Raw genomic sequence first — 25,770 nt, 5'->3', positions numbered from 1 at the left:
TTAAATTTAACCATAAACGAGTGAATGTAAAATTAGTACCTATTTTAAAATCCTAACTTCAAGAATCACTTGTAGGCCTATTCTATGTCGTCAGCCTACTGCAGCCTGTCACACCCACACACAGAATGGATCTTTCTTGTGATGTCACGCACGCTTGGAAAGGTACAACCCGCAGTAATTGTAATAATATATCACGCTTAGGATTTACCTTTCCGAGGCTTTCGTAGTCTCGTTTGATGTCGAGTGTCTTTGGGTCACGCCGTCCTACTAAACCACAATATGCAGCTGATATCTACGATTTCTGGAGTTGTATGCCGTTCAGATTCCGAGAATATTATTCTTAACTGACGAATTCTCAGATGGTTCAGTTACTTACCATACGGAAGAGAAAGGACTTTTTTTTCGACAGCAGACGACAGACAGTTGACGTGTGTGCTGGACAGCTGTGTTGTCGACACTAACATAATACCGTGCATTAGCAGAATGGGTGATGGAAATGTGGCAAAGGAATACAGAATTAACATCGTTAAAGGTTGGTGAATTGACGGTATAATATCCGCCCGGTCCCCTCCATTATTAGTTTTGGGTTCAGGGGTGTAACTGTGGGTTAGGGTTAGGGTGTAGGGTTAGGAGGTGGGGTGGGGGGGTGGGGGGGTGGGGTTAAGGTTAGGGACATGGTTGGGCCTACTGGGGGGGGGGGGACCGGGCGGACTTTCCTTTTTCCCCAAAGGAAAGTCCTACCAATGCCAATCTCTTGTGAAAGTCCTACCAATTTTTTTTTTATCTCTTGTTTTTGACATTTTAGATCTGTTTGTTGTTTGAACATAGTCAGGGCCGTAGCTAGGATTTTTTGTTTGGGGGGGGGGGGGGGGGGGGGGGGGGCAACTGAGTAGTTAATAGTCTAAAACTCCTTTTCTTTAAGTTTCTGTAATGCTTTCTGAATTTTGTTCCCATGCTAGCTATGGCCCTGATAGTCCGGAGGGACATAAGTGTTGTATGTCCGGATCTTGTTACATACCCTATAGGCCTATATAGCCTGTATTCAAAACGTGTGGTACCATGTTTCAACCCTTTCTGAACTGAAATAGTGCAACAAATGGACACACAAACCAAAAAATTGATAACTTACCGTACTCACTAAATCCCGATTGAAGTATTTCATTCATTATTAACAAATAAATCTTCAACAACCTTAAAAAATATCCCCACCATTTTAAATTTGCTAAGTAGAGTTAAGCAACCCGCCGTGCATGTAAAGAAAAAGTAAACAGGGCTTCTAGATTATGGTAGCCCCACTCATATGGCTAGTGATATTCAATGTTGGGCTAGTAAATAACTACCATTACCATGCCCGACGGCTAGTGATTTTTTTTGGTCAAATGTTGCAGTTAAGTCTGTTTTGTAAATATGAATATCCTGCCCCAACCCCAATCCTCCAATGTTAGTGTTTTTAAGCGCTATTTTCCTCTTTAGTTGACATATCTGATTATTACTAATTATTTTGTAAAATTGTATTAACTTAAAGTAAAATAGGGCTAGTGAATTTTTAATCATGGCTAGTAAATTAAAAAAAATCGGCAATCCCATGGTTAGTGGATTTAAAAAAAATTCTAGAAAGAAAGAAATGTTTTATTTAACAACACACTCAACACATTTTATTTACGGTTATATGGCGTCAGACATATGGTTAAGGACCACACAGATTTTGAGAGGAAACCCGCTGTCGCCACTACATGGGCTACTCTTTCTGATAGCAGCAAGTGATCTTTTATTTGCGCTTCCAACAGGTAGGATAGCACAAACCATGTGCCTTTGTTGAACCAGTTATGGATCACTGGTCTGTGCAAGTGATATCCTCGAGTGATCGTGAACTGATCTAGTAATGAGAAACAGTTTATGCACATGCGCATTGTAATGTGGGATGGGTGGGAATATTTTTCAATACCAAAATTTCGGTATTTTGAAATTTGCTCAGTATGGTAAATTGGTATTAACATGATGCCGATACCGAACGGTATATATACGGTATACTGCCCAGCTCTAATGTCACTGGCTGCAAGCATATATGGCAAAATTACAAGACAGTATAATTAAATGAGAGTGCTCTTCCTGTTAGATTTGGCCTGTGCCCGAGTACTCATGGAGACACTTTTTCTCGTTCCATCCAGTGTACCACAACTGACAAAGGCCGTGGTATGTGCTTTCCTGTCTGTGTGAAAGTGCATATAAAAGATCCCTTGCTACATTAGGAAAAATGTAGTGGGTTTCCTCTGACTACGAGTCAGAATTACCAAATGTTTGACATCCAATAGCCGATGATTAATTAATCAATGTGCTTCAGTCGTGTCATTAAAAAAAAAAGAAATCATCGAGACACTAGTCGCCAGGATATATTTTCCAGGGGACTTTGACTCGACCTCCCCGACATAAACTTTGTACAGTATTAGCTAGGAGATCATATCCAGGTAGAAAAAAAGGGCACTACTAGTATAATATTTCATATTTATTTTATGGATGCATGTGTGTATAAAAGATCCATGGTTCTTAATGGAAAAATGTAACAGGTTTCTTTTCTAAGACTATTAGTAAAAATTAACAAAAATGTTTGACATCCAATAGCCCATGATTAATAAATCATTGTGCTCTAGTGGTGTCGTTAAACAAAACAAACTTTGACTTTTACACCCCTGCAAGCTATGGCAATGCATTTTATAATCAGTTATCAGTTTGCACCAGTGGATTAATAAACAACTAAACTGCATTTTTTACACAACCGTTGGTGAGAACACCATGTGTTATTTTTGATAACACATAGTTGTGTACACATGTATGTGTGTTAATTTCAAGACGTACGACTGGCTGTTCCTAGGTGATGGCCAGGTCACCAATGCCATACGTCCAATAAAAAAGCAGCATGGTGGAAATAGATTACATTGTGAGGTATAGTTAACCTGGCAATCATGAGTCTGTGATGTGTAAGTTAGCTACAAATGCAAAGGGTTGTAAATATCTTTTAATCAATAAAGATTTTAAAATTTGCTTAAAACCTGGTTTTTGAGGATATGTAAGAAATAGAATAATATATTCATGTCCGTTAGATACCATTTATCTCACAACTCATTGTTTAAAAACATATCAAACTCGCTTTCATTTGTTACATACATTTTAAAACAGTTTGTTGTGAGATAAATGGTATCTAACAGCCACTCCTGTATTATTCTCTGTCTTTGCAAATAGTTCTCGTATCATATTGTACTTGTTCTTGATTATGTATTTTTACTGGTACTTGATTAAAAGGAGCAATTGGGCTATATCTCATTCCAGCCAGTGCTCCACAATTTGTGTAACAAAAGCTGTGGTATGTATTATCCTGTCTGTAGGACGATGCACATAAATGCCTTGCTGCTAATAAAAATTTTTAATACATGTAGTATAATGTGTGTGTGTGTGTGTGTGTATGCATATGTGTATGTGTACATGTACATGTGTATGTGTGTATATATATGTATGTGTGTGTGTATGTATGTATGTATGTATGTAATGTGTTAACGCATTTGAATAAACCATTGGTGCAAATATTAAAGTACCCTAGAAAACCCCATTTAGCGAGCACATGGTTGCAGTCTGTTTTTATGGTGACCATATTACTGATGATGTAATGATTTTTAACTGCCTAATCAAAGGCAAAGTGAATTTTGTCAATGCAGTTAACGAAGTTTAGTGATGGGCCTATGTAGCGACTATTTTAGCCAAAATATTTCTCTGTCATGTGACCCGTACTGATCTGTTTATATCCAGTGTCCGAGATTAATGGTATCCCGAGGGGATACCAGAATTTAATTTTGGATACCAGACTTCAAGAACCCAGTATCCCACCAGGATACCATAGAATACTAAATTCTCAGGTGGGATACCAGATTTTGAAATGTTAGTATCCAACTGGGATACTGCCCCAATTTTTTTTATTCTTGAACACTGATATCAATTATAGTCACTGGGGGTGGGGGAAGTGGGGTGACAATATGAGATATTTTAGTCGCCAAATGAAATAATCAGTCACAACATAGAGGCCGGATTGATTTTTTTTGTACTTATTGATCTTCACATAGTTAGAGCTGAACCGATCACCGAGACATCACTGACAGTAAGAGTTGCCTTCAGTTTAATAACAGAAATTAGGGCACTAAGACGAGGCAGATGTTTCCTTCAAAAAAAGGGAAAACCCAACAATTTACTTTCTTTCAAGTTTTCTTGGACAAAAAGGATTTCAATCTGATGCATTGCCATGGGCTCTTATCTTATGCTACATACATGGACAGTTACTACAGCATGGATCTCCCAACTACTGAAGGCAAAATTTTGCTAATGAAATTAAAAGAGGCTTTAATGCTGTGATTGTATGGTGAGATGTAGCCCAGTGGTACAGCGCTTGCTAGATGCGTGGTCCGTGTGGGATCGATCCCTGTCAGTGGGCCCATTGGGCTATTTCTCGTTAAAGCCAGTGCGCCATGACTGGTGTATCTAAGTCCATGGTATGTACTACCCTGTCTGTGGGATGGTGCATATAAAAGATCCCTTGCTGCTAATCGAAAAGAGTAGCCCATGAAGTGGCGACAGCAGGTTTCCTCTCTCAATGTCTGTGTGGACCGTAACCATATGTCCTACGCCATATAACCGTAAATAAAATGTGTGGAGTGCACCGTTAAATAAACCATTTCCTTCCTTTCCTCTATCTTATGCTACATATATGGACAGTCACTACAGCATGGATCTCCCAACTACTGAAGGCAAAATTTTACTAATGAAATTAAAAGAGGCTTTAATGCCATGATAGTAAAGTGAGATGTAGCCCAGTGGTCAAGTGCTCATCTGATGCGCAGTCGGTCCGGGATTGATCCATTTTTGTGAGCCCTCCAAAGTTCTAGTGTAACCAATGCCATCATGTCTGGGTAATTGAGCATATAAAAGATCCCTTGCTGCCAATCAAAAAGAGTAGCTTGTGGCAGGGCAGCAACAGGTTTCCTCTTTCATTATCTGTGAGGTCCTTACAAAGTTTGTTTTGTTTAACAACACCACTAGAGCACATTTATTTATTAATCATCAGCTATTGGATGTCAAACATATGGTAATTTTCATACTGTCAGAGACGAAATACGCTACATTTTTCCATTACTAGCAGGGGATCTTTTATGTGCACCATCCCACGGACAGGATAGCACATACCACGACCTTTGATATACCAGTCATGGTGCTCTGGCTGTGACGAGAAATAGTCCAATGGGCCCACTGACGGGGATCGATCCCAGACCGACCGCTCACCATGAGGTCCTTACAGTGATAGAAATAAGCAAGGTTTTTTGATAATCCACAGGACAAGTAAACCTCGAAATTACTTGTACGTCAATATTTTCACTTGTCCAAATAAGTTGTCAGTTTTATTCAAGTGGAAGGACAATATTTTTAATTGATCAAAATGAAACAGCACTATAGATTTTTACTTGTCTGATGGACATTCATTGAGGTACATTTTACTTGTCCCAGTAGTTTATCACTTGTCAGGACAAACGGACAAGTGCTTATTTTGAACACTGCCATAACCATATGCCTGATGCCATATTAACTGTAAATTAAAATGTGTTGAGTGCAGTGTTAAATAAATAAATATTCTTCTTTATTTTCACACTTCAAACCATATGTATCTAACATATTTCATTGTTTTACAGAAATGGTAAAATATATATATATATATATATATATATATATATATATTTCTGTTTTTCAGTTCTAAAACCAAATATAAAAGCTAGTTTATGTAGGTTGCATAGTACAAAAGAAGAGAGTTCTGTGTCAAAGTTCGATGTGCACTGTCAAATATTTACAGAGTAAAAGCAGCTGTGGGTGTGATTGGTAGTAATATGTGACATTGATTATTTGTGCAAATACTATTATCCATTGACTATAAATAAATACACTTTTATTTGTTATACAGTTGTTATGCAGTATATACCAGAGGTTGAAACTAATGCGGGGTACCCCAAAAATGGAACTGCAATTTTCAGCAAAAAGACAGTTGCTATTAAAAACATTAATTAAATCTCTTAAATGATACATGACCCCCCCCCATTTTCTTGTAGGTAGATTAGATGTGTGGCGCCACACTTTCTATTGCTGTACTTCCTGGGTGTGTTGATAAGCTGCTTATATCAGTTTTATTAGTAAATGTTAACATTATCAGCAGTAAGAATTAATTTGGTCTATTAGAACCTGTATGGAGAAAATGTAGTTTCATCGTCCTGGGACAAATAAATTCTGAACAGTTACAAGTATCCGTTTACTAAAATCTGTTTAGTAAAATCCCATATGTCGGTTTTTCACAACTCAGCGGTTAATTTATTGATCCAGACTAAGTATATAGACTATTAACTCGTTAGTCACATCTGTCGTCTCGACATGCATGCATTATTCAAAACACTGGATTTGTTCGTAGGTAATATTGACTATATGTATATGAGTATCCGTAGTCCTTGACTGCATAAGAGTAGCTTTTGTTCATGTCTATGTACACCAGGACAATGAAAATAATTGAAAACCATGTAAACAAACCACTACCATACATTTTGTCGATATGCATTGATATGTTAATGTAAAGACTACAATATACGTTATATGCATGGGTACGTGTATATTCTTTAGTCATTGGTATACTGCTTTGAAATAAACTGCAATAAATCATTTATTTTCAATTGGGAAAGATTTTTTTATTAAGCTATATTTGTGAGTGAATATATAGTATTAATTGTTTAAATAACAACCCAACACATTTTAAGATATGACTTTTAGGTGTTTGAACAAGCTAATGTGATACTGGGCAATCTTTGCCCCTCCCTCCCTCTCCCCAGTGTTTCTGCGTGAAAGAAATTTTTGAGTATGGCGCTATGGAATTGAATGCAACTACAGTCAACAGGACCTTCCCCAGAAATAAAATGTGTTATGGTTAGGGTTAAGAAAATTATACAGTAATGATAAGTCATTAATTTTGTTGATTCTTCGGCGGGCTCATTGGGCTATTTCTTGTTCCAACCAGTACATCATGGCTGGTATATCATAGGCCATGGTATGTGCTATCCAGTCTGTAGGATGGAACATAAAACATCTCTTGCTACTAATGGAAAAAATATAGTGGGTTTCCTCTCTAAGACTATATGTCAAAATTACCAACGTCTTTTCCATTGCATAACTAGAGCACATTGATTTATTAATCATCAGCTGTTGGATGTCAAACATTTGGTAATTTTGACATATCGTCTTAGAGAGGAAACCCGCTACATTTTTCCTTTAGTAGCAAGGAATCTTTTGTATGCACCATCCCACAGATAGAATAGCATATACCACGGCCTTCGATATACCAGTCGTGGTGCATTGGCTTGAATGAGAAATAGCCCAATGGGCCCACTGCCTGGGATCAATCCTAGACTGACCGTGCATCATGCAAGGATTTTACCACTGGCTACCTTGTGCCCCTTCCGTTGCTTAACGTCAAAAGCTTACAATCACATGACGAGTACCGGAAAGAAGGCGGGTTTTTCATTTCTCAGTGACATAACAAGTTTCCACACTTACAAAAGAGTGTGGAAGCCAACATTAGAATGTGATCTTACAATAACGTTAGGTTACAAAATTTTGCATGCAAAAAAATGGAAGCCTGCCTTGAATAGAGGCCGGGTCTCGGAGCGTTGTGAAAAAAAATAAAAGATGCCTCCAAATGAGGACTTACGGTATTATTAGGGTTTTTCCTAAACATTTGGCAAGGCTTCATAGACTAAACACTTCTGTAGCATTTTAATAATTTTCAGGGCACTTTTTTATTTCTCGTTAAAGACAAAAAATGTATTCAAATAAAAATAAATGTAATTAATGTTCTTGCTTTAATAAATAAATGGCAAAATCAGGGTTTCTGCCACAGGGTAAAACAGGGATTAACCGATCTTCTTTCTGGGGAAGGCCCCCATACCCCATGTTGACTGTGGTTGTATTGAATTCCATAGCGCCATACCCAAAAATGTACAGGTATTTTATTAATTAATACATGTAAATTGTAATACATTTTCTAAGTATTTTATAAAGGCAATTTTAGGATTAATTATTGAAAACTGCTTGTTTATTCTCAGGGCAGCATGGTGCTGATTAAGTTAAGATTGCGCTAGACTATTGAGGCATGCATGTTGCCGCACCATGCTAAAACATTCTAGGGAAAACTAATTACTGTTATGTAGGATAGAAAGGCAAGATTGCAGCCTTAAACTGTTGATGTAGTTTGATAGTATATTACAATTGTTTGCATTAGTTTATAAATGTTATTTCATGCTCTTGAAATTTCCCAAATGCTCAGCAGTTGTTTTGAAAACATACATTCTGTAGACATACACTGACACAATTTTTGAAATACCAACCTGCCAGTGGCAGCAATACCAATCATATCGGTGTGTGCCCACGTTGTGTACAACACAGAAAATGAAGTTGTTTCCCTTGGATCGTATGCTTACATCAGCCATGTGGTTGCTTTAAACCAAGTCGATTTTCTGTCATTGATAATGTTAACTAAGTATTATTAACACAAAAATAATATATGCAGTGCATAAAATCAATCGGGCACTATATATACATGTGTGTGTGTGTGTGTGTGTATCTGTATGTATGTATGTAATGTATGTAATGTGTGTGTGTGTGTGTGTGTGTGTGTGTGTGTGTGTGTGTGTGTGTGTGTGTGTGTATATATATATATATATATATATACAGCACTTTGAATTTAAATATCTTACCCCCCAAAATAGAATGTGACATCATGCACATACCAAGACATACACCCACACACTCATTTGTACTATGTACTCACTTAAACCAACAGTACACCCTGTATAACCATTATACATTAAATAAAAGTACATGCATCCACCCATCCACCCATCCATCCATCCATCCAATACCCACACACCAATCCATCCATCCATCCAATACCCACATACCCATCCATCCATCCCATCCATCCATCCATCCAATACCCACTCACCCATCTACCCATCCATTAATTCATCCATTAATCCATTCATCTATCCATCCATCCCATCCATCCATCCATCCATCCATCCATCCATCCATCCATACATACTTTTTCTGTTGTTTGTTTAAAACAAAAATGTTGTCTGATTGATTGAATGTTTGTTTAACGACACCCCAGCACAAAAGTACATATCGGCTATTGGGTGTCACAGTTTGTTGCAAAATCTATAATACATGTGGTGTGTTTTGTCACATTTGATTCATTGTTGTCGTTTTTAGATGGGTACTGTATTCACCAGACTCGGACGCAACTTTGGTTTGTTATGGGCCTTATCCGCGATTATTCTGCATGGAATAACACAAAGGTTGAAACCTTATGTTGTTTGTGAATATTTACTACTGAATGTATTGTTCATTTTGAAACCACATGCCATATAAACTGTAAAAACCATCCCCTTCCTAATTTTCATGCTGATTTTGTATTTATTCATAACCAAAAAGTTAATCTGATTCACAGCAGGTTACATTTCATTACAAGAAACCTACTGTAATTGTCCAGGAAATTAAACGAGTAAGCACAATGTTCTTTTGTTCAGGCTTTACTGTACCGGTATCGGCACCTGTCCCAAGATATCTTTCTTTTTGAACTTTATTTTTATGCTTGTATCCACTTACAGTTGAAGCATTGAGTCTAGGGAGCACAAATCAACTATCTGGATTGTCTGTCCTGGACAGAGCTGTGAATGGTTGGAGTTTACTTTCTTTAAAGGGGCAGATCCTAGTTTTTAAACACTACAGCATATTTTGCACTATTACAGCAGTTTATGATCACTGAAATCAAACATTATTTATATTTTATTGTTTAGATTATCCATTTCCATAGAACCGAAGTGTTTCTTGTCATCCTGTTGTTTCTAATATCACAAAATGCATTTTGCATATTTTTAAAAATGCATGTGCATCTGAGAAGTAGCGGTTATTAATTCAAGTTCTAGTCTATTTTTTTTAAGGATATTTTCCAGTTTTAATGTCACACTCTTGTTTCAATCTGTTGTAACTTTATCCAAGTGTGTTCTAGGTTTGTAGATTAACTAAACTTGGTGTCCATTTTTACGAGTTGAAACTAGGTTCTACGCCTTTAAGAGTCTGTATAGTAGGTTTACACCTCGTCATAGAGCAGGTTTGTAGATTAACTAAACTTAGTGTCCATTTTTACGAGTTGAAACTAGGCTCTATGCCTTTAAGAGTCTGTATAGTAGGTTTATACCTCGTCATAGAGCAGGTTTGTAGACTAACTAAACTTGGTGTCCATTTTTACAAGTTGAAACTAGGGTCTACGCCTTTAAGAGTCTGTATAGTAGGTTTACACCTCGTCATAGAGCAGGTTTGTAGATTAACTAAACTTGGTGTCCATTTTTTTTTACGAGTTGTTTGTAGAAACTAGGGTCTACGCCTTTAAGAGTCTGTATAGTAGGTTTACACCTCGTCATAGAGCAGGTTTGTAGATTAACTAAACTTGGTGTCCATTTTTATAAGTTGAAACTAGGGTCTACGCCTTTAAGAGTCTGTATAGTAGGTTTACACCTTGTCATAGAGCAGGTTTGTAGATTAACTAAACTTGGTGTCCATTTTTACGAGTTGAAACTAGGTTCTACGCCTTTAAGAGTCTGTATAGTAGGTTTACACCTCGTCATAGAGCAGGTTTGTAGATTAACTAAACTTGGTGTCCATTTTTACAAGTTGAAACTAGGTTCTACGCCTTTAAGAGTCTGTATAGTAGGTTTACACCTCGTCATAGAGCAGGTTTGTAGATTAACTAAACTTAGTGTCCATTTTTACAAGTTGAAACTAGGTTCTACGCCTTTAAGAGTCTGTATAGTAGGTTTACACCTCGTCATAGAGCAGGTTTGTAGATTAACTAAACTTGGTGTCCATTTTTACGAGTTGAAACTAGGTTCTACGCCTTTAAGAGTCTGTATAGTAGGTTTACACCTCGTCATAGAGCAGGTTTGTAGATTAACTAAAGTTGGTGTCCATTTTTACAAGTTGAAACTAGGTTCTACGCCTTTAAGAGTCTGTATAGTAGGTTTACACCTCGTCATAGAGCAGGTTTGTAGATTAACTAAACTTGGTGTCCATTTTTACGAGTTGAAACTAGGTTCTACGCCTTTAAGAGTCTGTATAGTAGGTTTATACCTCGTCATAGAGCAGGTTTGTAGATTAACTAAACTTGGTGTCCATTTTTACGAGTTGAAACTAGGCTCTATGCCTTTAAGAGTCTGTATAGTAGGTTTACACCTCGTCATAGAGCAATAAAAGTCAGTTTTTATTTAACACCGCCACTTTAGAGCACTTTGGTTTATTCACAATTGGCTATTCAGGGTTTTTGTCAGAGGGTAAAATGGGTATGGCACCATACCCAAAATTGTTTACACATTTTATTTTTTTAAGTTGACCTTTTGACAAAATTAATGACTCTTATCATTACTGTATGATCTTCCTAACCCTAAACCTAACCCCTTTTCTTTCAGGGGGAGGCCCCCCCATACTCCATATTCACTGCAGTTGCATTTAGCGCCATTTCAAAGCGCCATACCCAAAAATTTCTTTCTGGCAGAAACACTTCTATTGGATGTGAAACGGTTGATAGGTTTTTTTTTCCCCTGTACCAACCAGTGACCCATAATTGGTATATCAAAGGCCATGGTATAGGTTATCCTGTTTGTGAGAAAGTGCATATAAAGAAATCCTTTGTTGCTAATAAAAAAAAAAGTAGCGGGCTTCCTCTCAAAACAACATGCAGGTAACATTTTGTTCAGTATCGCATCATGATTTGCTATGCAATTTACAGAAATCACTACACAATTTTAAAACATTAAACTAGTTGCTAATCAATTTTCAATTGACTAGAAATATCGCTAATTAAGATTTTGAAAACCAATGTTACCTGGTATATGTCAGAACTATTAAATGTTTGACATCCAGTAGCTGCAGCTAATGATGATTAATCAATCAATGTGCTTTAGTGGTGTCATTAAACAAAAACAAACAAAAACGTTTGAAAACTGTTAAAATTATCAAATATTTGACATCCAATAGCCAATTATGACTTAATCAGTAATATTTGACATCCAATAGCCAATTATGACTTAATCAGTAATATTTGAGGTTTTAATTATAATTTTTTTAATTTATGATTTAAAAAAACCACATTAATCCATATAATGATGTCGTTAAAGAAAACAAACCTTTAAGTGTATATTGCACTGCTTTATCATGTGATCCACTGCATACATACGTAAATCATTTGACGTCCGTGACTAACTAACCATCGAATAGAGAAATTAGCCTATCTCCCACCCAGGAAGCTCCAGTCGCTTAACCCACATAGATAAGTGCACATGAGAGAAGGTTCACTAATTTCAGATGTTATCAGTGAGACCGACTTTAATAACCTATTGCACTACCAACCGAAGCTGCTTTGATTCTAAGATTTTAGCCCAGAATAACTTCTCTCGTTTTTTGACGCAAAGCCGGTTTGTGCCATCTGCTCAGGGGGATAAAGAGCAAATTGCTCGAGTTGATTTTCAAATTGGTATCATTTAACTGTCTGAGGTCAAGGTATAAATTAGTTTTTATTTACCCAATTAAAACAAATATCTGGCATTTAAATTTTGTATTATTATTCAGACGTGTGCGTCGTCTTATTATCATAATTTATATGGTTCTATACATTGAAACCACTCACAACCGGACCCTCTATCATTCGGAATTCTCTTAAAACCGGATTTTTACATGTAGCGGATTTTTACATGTAGCGCTGCTATGACGTTTGTCTGCAGAGTTTTTCTGATACCAATTTGTCTGGCATCCATCAACTTTTCCTTTGAAGTCTTATCTTCTCCTACAGTTTTGATTGAATTCTTCTGAAACTTGGTAAAATGAGCTTTTGATGTACCCTCCATATACAAAAATTTTGAATTCTTGAATTTTAATTAATTTAAAAAATATATATATATTGAAATTTTGAAAGTCATCCTTCTAGAGTTTTGATAAGGTAATTCTGAAACTTGGTACTATGATTCTTTGGGGCAGATTTCACAAACTACCGTATATCTTCGCCTATAAGTCAAGTTTTTTTCCATCAAAATATTATTTTCTAACTTAGGGGGTCAACTTATAAGGAGGCCAAAAAATTACATTAAAAAATATTAGCATTTTGTTGAAGGTATTGGAAGTTTTTATTGTTGAATTACCCCAGTATTTAATCTCGAATGTTAATTTTATAATTTAATTTTTATAACTTTAATTTTTGGCATTAGATTGGTTTTGGTCTAAAAAGTATCATGGATTTCATACATTATAAACAACAGTTTAATGACACCACTGGAGCACATTGATTAATTAACCATCAGCTATTGGATGTCAAACATTTGGTAATTCTGACATATACAATGTAGTCATCAGAGAAAACCTGTTACATTTTTCCATTAGCAGCAAGGGATCTTTTATATGCACCTTCCGACAGACAGGAAAGCACATACCATGACCTTTGACCAGTTGTGGTGCACTGGTTGGAATGAAAAAAACTCCCAATCAGTTGAATGGCAACACAAGCCTCTCAGGCGAGCTCTCAACTGACTGGCCTAAATCCCACCCCATGTTTCTTTGAAGTATATGATACATGTATATAATAAATTAACCTTTTGCAGGTTTTCTGCTAGAAAATAATTCAAAGGTACGTAATAAAAACAAAACAAATCATAAGAAACCATCCCATCCTCTTATAAAAATGTTTTGGGGAAATAATTTCAGTTTGGTTTGACATAAGAAGAAAAGTAAAAGTGTTTTGGAAAGAACAAAAAAATACAATTTTTGTGTGCAATTTAGAAAACAATCTGCTCAGAAGTAAATAACTTGTAGTAAATTACATAGTATGAAAAAAGGCGTTCTCGGTGGGAAGGACTAGAAGTGGTTATAGGTTTGAAATCTTTTGCAGTTGGACACCACATTTCATGTTCTTTGAGAAATTTTAAACAGTATTTCTCTTACTATAATCTTTCTAAAAATTATTAAAATATATAAGTTAATTTCAAAAATGTTTGGTATGTATAATTTTACCCTTCGTGTACGAAACCCTGGTTTAATAATAATAAAAAAAAAACCCAAGTATATAGTATATATCAATAGAGCCATATTTTTCAGACCATATCACAAATGACTATATAACTGACATCTAATGGTGACCGATATTAAACAATGACCGCCGGGTATTGTTAGACATTCCTTTCGTTTTCTTCGTGTGACACTGAGCCGTGAAACAAACCCAGGTGAACTGACAAGATTCTCTCAAGTGAGCGTTTCATGGTTCTTTAATAATTGTCGCGGTTCACAGACTCGCACAAGAAAAAGTCACCCGTTGATTTGCTTCACTGACCAGTGGATGTTAATGTGAAAGGCAGAAATATTTGAAGATAATTTAGCAGTGTTCACGGTACAAAGACATATTTTTGATTATAATCCTGTTAATCCGGTTTCTTCTCCACCTCTGCCTGGAGTCATTACAAGTGTGGACGCTAGCTGGACAGTGGATGGAATCTGTCGTGAGTTGGTTTTATGTACGTGTATTTTAATATCATTAAACATTACTGAGTGTGTTTATATAATGTTTTTATATACGTGTATTTTAATATCATACATTATGGAGTGTTTTAATTTAATGTTTTTATGTTCATGTATTTTAATATTAAACATTACTGAGTATATATATATATATATATATATATATATATATATCTTAGTTTATGGATTGGGCATTCTACCAGAAAATAAATTGAACGTATATATAATACAATGTAATAAAAAAAAAAGACCATAAGTACCCCTACTACCAATAGGTAGTAGGTGGTTAAAAATGTTTTGAAATTGAGCACTGCATTTCATGTGCTTTGACAAATTTTAAGCAGATCTCTTATTAACTTCTTATTAAAAAAATATATATATACATTTATATATATCTGATAATTTAAAAAATGTTAGGGTATGTAATTTTATCCTCTGGCAGAAACCCTGTTGTAATTAATCCACCTACACCAGCTGCTGTCATGTTTGAAACAAAGAAAGTTTGTTTTCTTTAATGACACCACTTGAGCACATCAAGTTAATAAGCATCAGCTATTGGATGTCAAACATATGGTCATTAATTCTGACACAGTCATAGAAAGGAAACCCACTACATTTTTCCATTAGTATTTAGGGGTCTTTCATATGCACCATCCCTTATTGAAAGAAGAAGAAGAAGAAGAAAATTAATACCCTGTACTATAGAGAAACTGAAAAAGAAAAACATATTTCTATCATAATAACTTAAAGGGACATTCCCGAGTTTGCTGCATTGTAAGATGTTTCTGACTAATAAAATATTTCTACGATTAAACTTATATATTAAATATATTTTCTTGTTTAGAATATCAGTGTCTGTACATTCAATGTATTTCTGGTCGTCTTAATATTTGTCAGAAGCCCAAACTGGATTTTGTCTTCAAATAATTTTGTACGTACGAAAAAATCTTTTTTAGGAAATAAAATGAAATTTAAGCTAGTACAAATATTAGAACAATCAGAAACACGTTTAATATACAGCCACTAATATTTAATGCAGAAAAATATATTTGGTATGTAATTACAGTCGTTAAAAAGTCTGTTAGTCGATAACATCTTAACAAATTGCAGCAAACTCAGGAATGTCTGTTTAATCCTTCATGTTTTGGTGGGGGTTTTTTTTAAATGCAAGCACCCCCACCCCCAAAGAACCTGTCCAAAAATAGTAAAGAAATGCTGAACATTTCCAAGTTATTAAGTCTTCTGGTATTTTTATGGCTACTCATCGATCAAATTTGTTCTTGCTTCCAAATTGAAAGACACGTACAGGGGCCATGTGGGTATAATAAAATTAGAAATCTACAAACACATAAGATTCTGTGACTTCCCAATCGGCATTACATAGTGTGTGTCTGTCAAACTAATGCAAAACACTCCTGGTACAGAACCATGGGAGTTCCCAAATGTTGATGTTTCATAATTAAGAAGTTAATTAAAAAAAAAGAAGACCAGATGCCCAGTTCTGCATGCGGTAAGAGTATTTTGGTATTTGAAAACCATTACAATCCTGTGTCCTAAGACCATCCAAGATTGCACATCACAGTGATAGAAATAAGAATTTTTTACTAATCCACAGGAAAAATACATCTAGAAATCTACTGTCCGCCAATATTTTCATTTGTCTAAATATATGGTTTGTTTTATTCGAGTACAAGGATGATATTTTTGATTGCTTATAATGAAACTGCATTGAACATTTTTACTTGTCCATTGGACAACCACTGAGGTGCATTTTGTTTGTCCGAGCAGATTTTTACTTGTCAGTGCTTATTTCGAACGCTGCATCAGTGGGTTTAATCATGTCTTCTAGATTGTGGTAGCCCCACTCCCATGGCTAGTGATATTCAGTGTTCGGCTAGTAAATAACTACTACCACCATGCCTGATGGCTAGTGAAAAAAAAGAGGTTTTAAATGCTGCATATACAATGTACGTCTATTTTGTAAATGTAAATATCCCGCCCTCCAATGCTATAAACGTGCAATGTACACAAGCTATGATAAAAAACATTATTCCCATTTTTTTACTTTTCTTTGACTAATAATAAACAACCATAAAATTGTGATTATTTTATTTTATTTCTTTTTTAAATAAAGAAAAACAAAGATCCTTTGGGTTTGAGATGGGTATCGGTCAGGGTGGAAATTCTCCACGAATCCACGGTTTTCCTCTCATGGAACATTGCGTTTCCTCGCATTTTAATCATCCTTTCCTCCAAAATGTGTCAGATGGCACAGATTTTAACCTAGTTCACCAATTTCCACCCCTGATCGGTGTGTATGGTAATGGTGTGTGTGTGTGTGTGTGTGTTCTTGCGTGCGTGCATGTGTGCATGTGCATTTGATTACTATTGTTTGATACATTTTATATTTTAAATATACAAGTATAATGTAAGAAAGAGTATACCATAAAATAATTAAAATATTAAAATGTATTTTTTAAAATAGTGTTTTTTGGATTTGTTTTTTATTCATTGAATATTCACAGTCACCATTTGTGTATTTGTTGATTTTTACATAGTACAGTAAGATTAAGAAAGTGTGACTGCACCTGTCCATGGAGGCCTATACACAACATGTAACATAATCAGGATCTTCTTTCAGAAAGTAGTACAATCACATATGGGTGTGATGGGAGAAATTTATTAAAAAATGTAAAAGATTCTTTATGAGGTCAGGTGTGGAATTTGTTTGAGGTGAAATCTCTTTGATGTCTTATTCATTGAAAGCGACAGTTGTATTTGAAGGTTTTGTTTGCACCCATGTGGCGAATTATGTCTTCATTTAGTGGAGTATGTTTAAATAAATATTGCAGTAGAATGACGAATAGTAGCGGCAGTGCTATTTACATAAAGATCTAGTTTTTGTAGTGTGTTTATAGTTTTTCAGTTTTTTAGCATGCAGAAAACCTTTCATAAATAGACCTTAGGCCAGATAAAGTTGAAAGTTTGTTTTGTTTAAACACACCACTAGAGCACATTTATTTATTAATCATCAGCTATTAGATGTCAAACATGTGGTAACTCTGACATAGAGTTTAGGCCAAATAAAAATATATATGTGGTTCTGGTTACATGTGAAAATATTTTATAGTCCGTACCACAGGGAACGCCTTTTTTCATACTATGGAATTTACTACAAGTTGGGGTTTTTTTGTGAGCCGATTGATTTGTAAATTGTACACAACAATAGTATTTTTTGTGTTATTTCCAAAACACTTTTACTTTTCTTCTTACGTCAAACCAAACTAAAATTATTTACAAAAAACATTTTTGTAGAATGATGGGACAGACTATAGGTTACCGGTGACCCGGTAGGTAGATTATAACTTATTAATTATTTAAAAAAAAAATTATTCCTAAAATCTATGAAAGATTTAAAGATTTGCTCCAGCACTGGTGGGTGCGGTTGAGGCAAGCTAATGCAATTTGCTTATATGACAATCTTATGTGGTGTGTGTTTTGTTAGATTCCATAAAAACTTTTTTATTTAATTCGATCGGTATGTTTGTCATACTAGCTTTATTTCGGAATTCTATCTTTATGCTGCTCCAACCCAGTGCTACAGGTAGTACTGAACCAAATAACTTCTGGCTGGGTCTAAGTTCGAGGTGCACCCAACTTTTGATAGAGAAGTTAACACCACAAGTCCTGTGATTGGTGATAAATGTGAGTGTGTTGGATGTAAAAAAAAAAGTTTCATCTGGACAAAAAATGTATTCAATTTTATTTCATCTAGTGTCAAGTAGCCTTGTGCTTGAAGCATGTATGGGGTACCTGTAAAAAAAAAAACAGTTATAAAACTGGTAGATAACAATTTGATTGAAAAAAACCCTCTGAATTAATGCACTAAAAGTATACTTTTGCCAGCATCGATCAACATATTTTGTATCACCTGTCAACACGTGTCTATCACTGCTGTAATGATCAACCTTACACACGTTTATATAAAAGTTTCAATACATACCATATTATAATTTATGAATCATTTAAATGAAATCAATGTTTTATTTTATCTGTTAACGAAAACATTCAAGCATTCTTTGAATTTTCCTCCGAGTGACATAACACAAACAATATGGCTGCTCAGACTATAGATCTAAAGATTATAGCATGGCCTATTTTTAGCTATAGTCTGTTTCAAAGTTATAATTGATTGTCTTATATTTCTAACAAACACTATTTGTGCTCATTTACACAGTTAATAACAGACAACTTTTGTTGAATAATTATCATAAATTTTGATATTGGCCTTTTTTTATATTGTCATTTTGTGTCATTCATTCAAGGAGCATGGAACACCATTTATCTCATTTGCATAATAAAAAATTTCATGAAACAGAATATAATAGGAAGTGTTTTTTGTCTAGAACTTAAAAAAATTCGAATACATTACCTGTATTCTGTGAATATTAGCGACAGAAGTAGTTGTTTTAATGTTTGCTGCGCAGACTTACGTGCTGTCATGCAGGCTAATAAATAAGAGGTGGTGGTGGTGGTGGTGATTTGCCACTAAAAATGTGCTCATTACTTGAGTTTAAAATTAAAAACAAACAAAAAACATTCAGTAGTAATACATTTATTTGGAGGCCAGGTCCGTCAGCCAGGTTAAGATATTGTAAATACACACCACTTAAGTCACACACACTTATAATAATATAAAGAAAACAAAACTACAAACATGCACTAATTGAAATGTATATTATTCTGAAACAAGTACTGACACTCATATGTAGATCTTTATTGGCCACATTCAAGGAGAACCTGGTTTATTGTAAATAAGGAGGGTTTTTTTAAATAAATGGGGCACCCGGCATGTTCGGGACCTGCCTGAAATGTAAAAAAAACCCAAAAAAACAACAAAAAAAACCCACATTTATTGTTCCATTGTACTGTGACGGTGAAACAAATATTTTTAAAGAAAGATTTTAACTTTAAAATATAACACAAATGCTAATGTGTGCAGACTTAGGTGCCACCAGCGTACTTTTATTACAATTGCAAAGCAGTTTTAAAATATACTAATCAAATTATTAAGTATTGTGATTCAACCGGGACCCATGCTATATATATCGGCCTGTATTAAGCTGTCAGCTGTTTTTATACGGCCATCCTGTTTTTCCTTCTTCAGTATACACCCTCTTAGATGACTGTGTAATAGGTTTAAGTATATTTTATTATACAAATTCTTTACCTATTGACACAAAGTTTTTACTTCTGTTATATCATGTTACTATATCGGTCAAGCTGAACACAATGGTGACCTTTATGACAAGTTAAACATAATCTGCGGAATAAATACCTATTCATCCTTGCCACAATTCAGTATATCTGTGGCTTGTTATATGGGTTATTGGTTCAATGAAGCCCTCCATATTGGCGTAATCTTGTGAAAAAAGGTGCCCCTGTGTTGCTGGGAAAGATTGCAGCACGATTGAGTGCCTCTGGCTGATACCCAACGTAGCCAGAGTGTAAACAGTCCTTCATTTAATCTGCATCGAAATCCCTTGATGGCACTTTTAGGTTTACAATCTTGAACATTGCCCGATAAAAGGTTCAGGTTAAGGCAGTTTCCAACAAACATCTTAACAGCTTGGAAGGGTGTGGTGTGTGTATTGGGGGTAGGTGGGTTATATAGCTCAGTGGTAGAGTGCTGCCTGAGGTGAGCTGGGTTGTGAGATCAATTGTTATCAATGGACTGGGTTTTATAATCTTGAGCAATGCCCGATAAAAGGTTCAGGTTAAGGTGGTTTCCAACAAACATCTTAACAGCTTGGAAGGGTGTATGTGTGTATATATGTGGGGGTGGGGGGTGGGGTGGGGGGGAGGAGGATATTTAGCACAGTGGTAGAGTGCTGCCTGAGGTGAGCTGGGTTGTGAGATCAATTGTCATCAATGGCCAGGGGTTTTTTCTGTTCCAAATAATACATCACATAAAAGGTTCAGGTTAAGGCCGTTTCCAACAGACATCTTAACAGCTTAGAAGGGTATGGTGTGGGGGGGGGGGGGGGGGGGGGTATATAGCTCAATGGTAGAGTGCTGCCTGAGGTGAGCTGGGTTGTGGGGTCAATTGTCATCAATGGACAGGTTTTTTTTTCTGTTCCAAATAATACCTAACATAAAAGGTTCCGGTTAAGGCTGTTTCCAACAGACATCTTAACAACTTGGAAGCATATGGGGGGGGGGGGGGGGGGGGGGGGATATATAGCTCAGTTGTAGAGTACTTGCCTGAGGTGAGCTGGGTCGTGAGATCAATTGTCATCAATGGACAAGGTTTTATAATGCCCGACATAAATGGTTCAGGTTTAGTTTCTGACATATCTTCACAGCTTGGAAGGGTGTGTGTGTATGGTAATGGGTTTGGGGGCAAGTGGGGATATCTAGCTCAGTTGTAGAGTACTTGCCTGAGGTGAGCTGGGTCGTGAGATCAATTGTCATCAATGGACTAGGGTTTTTTTTGTCTCAAATAATACATGACATAAAAGGTTCAGGTTAAGGCTGTTTCCAGCAAACATCTTCACAGCTTGGAAGGGTGTGTGTGTATGGGTGGGTGAGTTTGTATCTCAGTTGTAGGGTGCTGCCTGAGGCGAGCTGGGTCATGGGATCAAATGTCATCAGTGAACTGGGGGTTTTCTGTCTCAATAACCATAAATAAAATGTCTTGACTGTGTCGTTAAATAAACCATTTCCTTTCTTCTTCTTTCCTTCAATCAATACCCGACAACTTGTATAACAAAAGTAGTATGTACTGTCCACTCTATAAGAAATGTATGTAAAAGATCCCTTGCTGTGTAAAAAAAAAATAATAGCCTGTGTGATGACAGCCAGTTTTCTATTTCATTTTCTGGACCACATATTATAATAATCATGACATCAAGTAGTTTTAGTTTGAAATGTGCCGTGTAAAAAAAACCCAACATTTTTTTCCTTTCTTTTCTTTTCTCTCTTTCTGTTGAAATAACTGTGTTGGACACATAGCTATAGTTAAAATGAGCTCAAATGTTGTTAAACATTTCTTTTCTCTCTTTCTGTTGAAATAACTGTGTTGGACACATAGCTGTAGTTAAAATGAGCTCAAATGTTGTTAAACATTTCTTTTCTCTCTTTCTGTTGAAATAACTGTGTTGGACACATAGCTGTAGTTAAAATGAGCTCAAATGTTGTTAAACATTTCTTTTCTCTCTTTCTGTTGAAATAACTGTGTTGGACACATAGCTGTAGTTAAAATGAGCTCAAATGTTGTTAAACATTTCTTTTCTCTCTTTCTGTTGAAATAACTGTGTTGGACACATAGCTGTAGTTAAAATGAGCTCAAATGTTGTTAAACATTTCTTTTCTCTCTTTCTGTTGAAATAACTGTTGGACACATAGCTGTAGTTAAAATGAGTTCAAATGTTGTTAAACATTTCTTTTCTCTTTTTCTGTTGAAATAACTGTGTTGGACACATAGCTGTAGTTAAAATGAGCTCAAATGTTGTTAAACATTTCTTTTTTTTCCTTGCCTTCCTTCTCTCTAAGTTGGTTCATCTCTCTCTGTCTCTTATTGTCTCTCTGTGTCTGTCTGTCTCTCTGTCTTTTTTTTCTCTCTCTCTGTCTCTCTCTCTCTTTGTGACCGGCCTCGGTAGCGTCATGGCAGACCATAGGTCTACAGGCTGGTAGGTACTGGGTTCGGATCCCAGTCGAGGCATGGGATTTTTAATCCAGATACAGACTCCAAACCCTGAGTGAGTGCTCCGCAAGGCTCAATGGGTAGGTGTAAACCACTTGCACCGACCAGTGATCCATAACTGGTTCAACAAAGGCCATGGTTTGTGCTATCCTGCCTGTGGGAAGCGCAAATAAAAGATCCCTTGCTGCTAATCGGAAGAGTAGTCCATGTAGTGGCGACAGCGGGTTTCCTTAAAATCTGTGTGGTCCTTGACCATGTGTCTGACGCCATATAACCGTAAATAAAATGTGTTGAGTGTGTCGTTAAATAAAACACTTCTTTCTTTCTCTCTCTTTATGTGTGTCTCTCTCATTCCTCTCTTCTCTCTCTCCATTCTCTCCCTCCTCTCTGTCTGTCTGTCTGTCTTTTTCTTCTTTGTCTCTCAGTGTCCATGTCCCTCAATCTGTACCTCTCTCTCTCCTCTCTACCTCTCCCTCTCCCTCCTCTCTCTGTCTGTCTGTCTGTCTGTCTGTCTGTCTTTTTCTTCTTTGTCTCTCAGTGTCCATGTCCCTCAATCTATACCCCTGTCTCTCTCCTCTCTACCTCTCCCTCCTCTCTCTCTGTCTGTCTGTCTGTCTATCTGTCTGTCTGTCTGTCTGTCTGTCTTTTTCTTCTTTGTCTCTCAGTGTCCATGTCTCTCAATCTGTTCCTCTCTCTCTCCTCTCTACCTCTCTACACTGCCCCTCTCTCTTGTGCACTCCTCCCTCCCCAAGTGTCAAAATAACATGTTAAACACCAAATAGCTGTAGTAAAAATGTGATGAGGTGTTGTTGACCAATAAACATTAGTATCTTTATCAACAATCATGTTAACAACTCTTAGCCAGTAAGTGTGCCACTGTGTGGTATGGAATATATCAACCAGTGTTAGAGATAAAGTATTTAGTCATAAATGTCTCAGAGTTAGATATCATTGAAAGCTTTTGAGATTATTGACATTTTTAGTGAATTCAGAATGTATGCCTTCATTTGTGTGTGCACGGGCCTTGGTGGCGTCTGACGCCATATAACCGTAAATAAAATGTGTTAAGTGCGTCGTGAAATAAACCATTTCCTTCTTTACTTGTGGGACCGGCCTCGGTGGCGTTGTGGTTAGGCCATCGGTCTACAGGCTGGTAGGTACTGGGTTCGGATCCCAGTTGAGGCATGGGATTTTTAATCCAGATACCGACTCCAAACCCTGAGTGAGTGCTCCGCAAGGCTCAATGGGTAGGTGTAAACCACTTGCACCGACCAGTGATCCATAACTGGTTCAACAAAGGCCATGGTTTGTGCTATCCATCCTGTTTGAAGCACAAATAAAAGATCCCTTGCTGCCTGTCATAAAAGAGTAGCCTATGTGGTGACAGCGGGTTTCCTCTAAAAAACCAGTCAGAATGACCATATGTTTGACGTCCAATAGCCGATGATAAGATAAAAAAATCAATGTGCTCTAGTGGTGTCATTAAATAAAACAAACTTTTTTTCATTTTTTTTCATTTGTGTGTGTGTAGGGGACATAGCTCAGTGATAAAGTGTTTGTCTGATGCATTGGATCCATTGGGTTATTTCTTGTTCCAGCCAGTACACGACTGGTATACAGTGTTCAAGATTAAAAATTTTGGGCAGTATCCCAGTTGGATACTAACATTTCAAAATCTGGTATCCCACCTGAGAATTTAGTATCCTACTTAAATGAAATTCATAAATAACATTGTAACAAACTTGGATGACACTGTTCTCGTTCCCAGTCTATTGCTACTCCGCAATCGAAATTGTGGAATTTGTAAAATTGGCAATCAAACAGAATTTGCAGAAATATTTGCTGCATCTATTTTTGCGTAATAATATTTAGCAGTAATCTATAAGTGTTTCCGACATTACTAATGATAAACCTACCTGTATCAATTTCCTACACGTGGAATCAATATCTCAAATAAAATTTGAAGGGAGGAAACATCCAACAAAAACAATAGCGACTTAGTGGTTCCCAGTCCATTGCTATCTCGCTAATGCTCCAGTGTAGCATTAGACTGGGTATGAGCTGGGGGAGATATTTTTACGGCATAGCATTAGACTGGATACGAGCTCGAAAATACTTTTACCTAACTTCAGTAAATGACCGACGTTCATTGTTTCAGTGAAAAATTAAAATGCAGGATTAAAAAAAACCCAACAACAATGTTACATTACATTAGTATCCTGGTGGGATACTGGGTTATTGAAGTCTGGTATCCAAAATTAAATTCTGGTATCCCCGGGATATCGGGATACCGTTAATCTCGAATACTGGTATATCAAAGGCCGTGGTTTTTCTCTAACACTATATATGTCAATATTACCAGATGTTTGACATTCAATAGCTGATGATTAATAAATCAATGTGCCCTAGTAATGTCGTTAAATAACAATATCACTACAGCACATTGATTAATTAATCATTGGCTACATTGCTTATCGAATATTTAGTAATTCTGACATGTCTTCAGAGGAAATCTGCTACATTTTTCCATTAGCAGCAAGGGGTCTGTACAAGAAAATGTATTTAATATATTTAATTTTAGTCGTTAAAAAGTCTCTGATAGTTGAAAAAGTGTTAATTAGCAATAACCATATGGAGTTTTTAGATTTGCGGGCATCAAATAGACAATAACACCCGCAAATCTAAAAACTCAAATAGACAATAACACCCGCAAATCTTAAAAACTCCATATGGTTATGTCCATTGTAAACTGAATCGTTTTTTTCTACAGAACTGACTGTATATTTGGTATTTCTTAAAAGAAATACCTGGCTACAATCTAACTGTAGACCCATGAATCAACTTTGCCTCTTCCAATTGCTTATGACGTCACCTTTAATGATGTCATTAGCTTTCCGGGTGTTATTGTCTATTTGATCCCGGAAAAATAATGTAACTAACCAATCACAATACAGAACATACTCGCCATCAGTTTACAATTAGCAATAAACCGTAGAATGTCTCTCTAGCCTTTTGGTAAAGTGATACTAATAAATTAAATCATTTTTGCATTTGGATAAAAATAGTGAATAATAAAAATGAAAATGCACTCCTGCCTAAAGAAAATATGATAGTTATATTTTCAGAATCGTTAGAAGAGAATCAATATGTCAGCAGCCAACAAGCTAAAAGTTTGTTTTGTTTAACAACACCACTAGAGCACATTGATTTATTAATCATCAGCAACTGGATGTCAAACATTTGGTAATTATGATATAAAGTCATAGAGACGAAAACTGCTTCATTTTTCGATTAATAGCAAGGGATCTCTTATATGCACCATCCCACAAACAAGACAGCACATATCACAACCTTTGATATACCAGTCGTGGTGCACTGGCTCGATC

At 36.1% G+C, this 25,770-nt stretch overlaps 1 protein-coding gene across 1 annotated transcript in view; it reads left to right on the top strand.

Moving 5' to 3' along the window:
• The first annotated feature begins 201 nt into the window (after window positions 1–201).
• LOC121389889 (kazrin-like) overlaps window positions 202–25,770 on the top strand; it is a 132,102-nt gene continuing 106,533 nt past the window's right edge. Inside the window, exon 1 of the mRNA XM_041521551.1 lies at window positions 202–532. Within this exon, the coding sequence (XP_041377485.1) occupies window positions 484–532 (49 nt within the window). The 5' untranslated portion in view covers window positions 202–483. The remainder of the gene's footprint in view (window positions 533–25,770) is intronic.

This window comes from Gigantopelta aegis, chromosome 15, assembly GCF_016097555.1.
Source record: "Gigantopelta aegis isolate Gae_Host chromosome 15, Gae_host_genome, whole genome shotgun sequence".
NCBI lineage: Eukaryota > Metazoa > Mollusca > Gastropoda > Neomphalida > Peltospiridae > Gigantopelta > Gigantopelta aegis.
The sequence above is the reverse complement of the archived record's forward strand: the minus strand, read 5'-3'. Positions and strand labels throughout refer to the sequence as shown.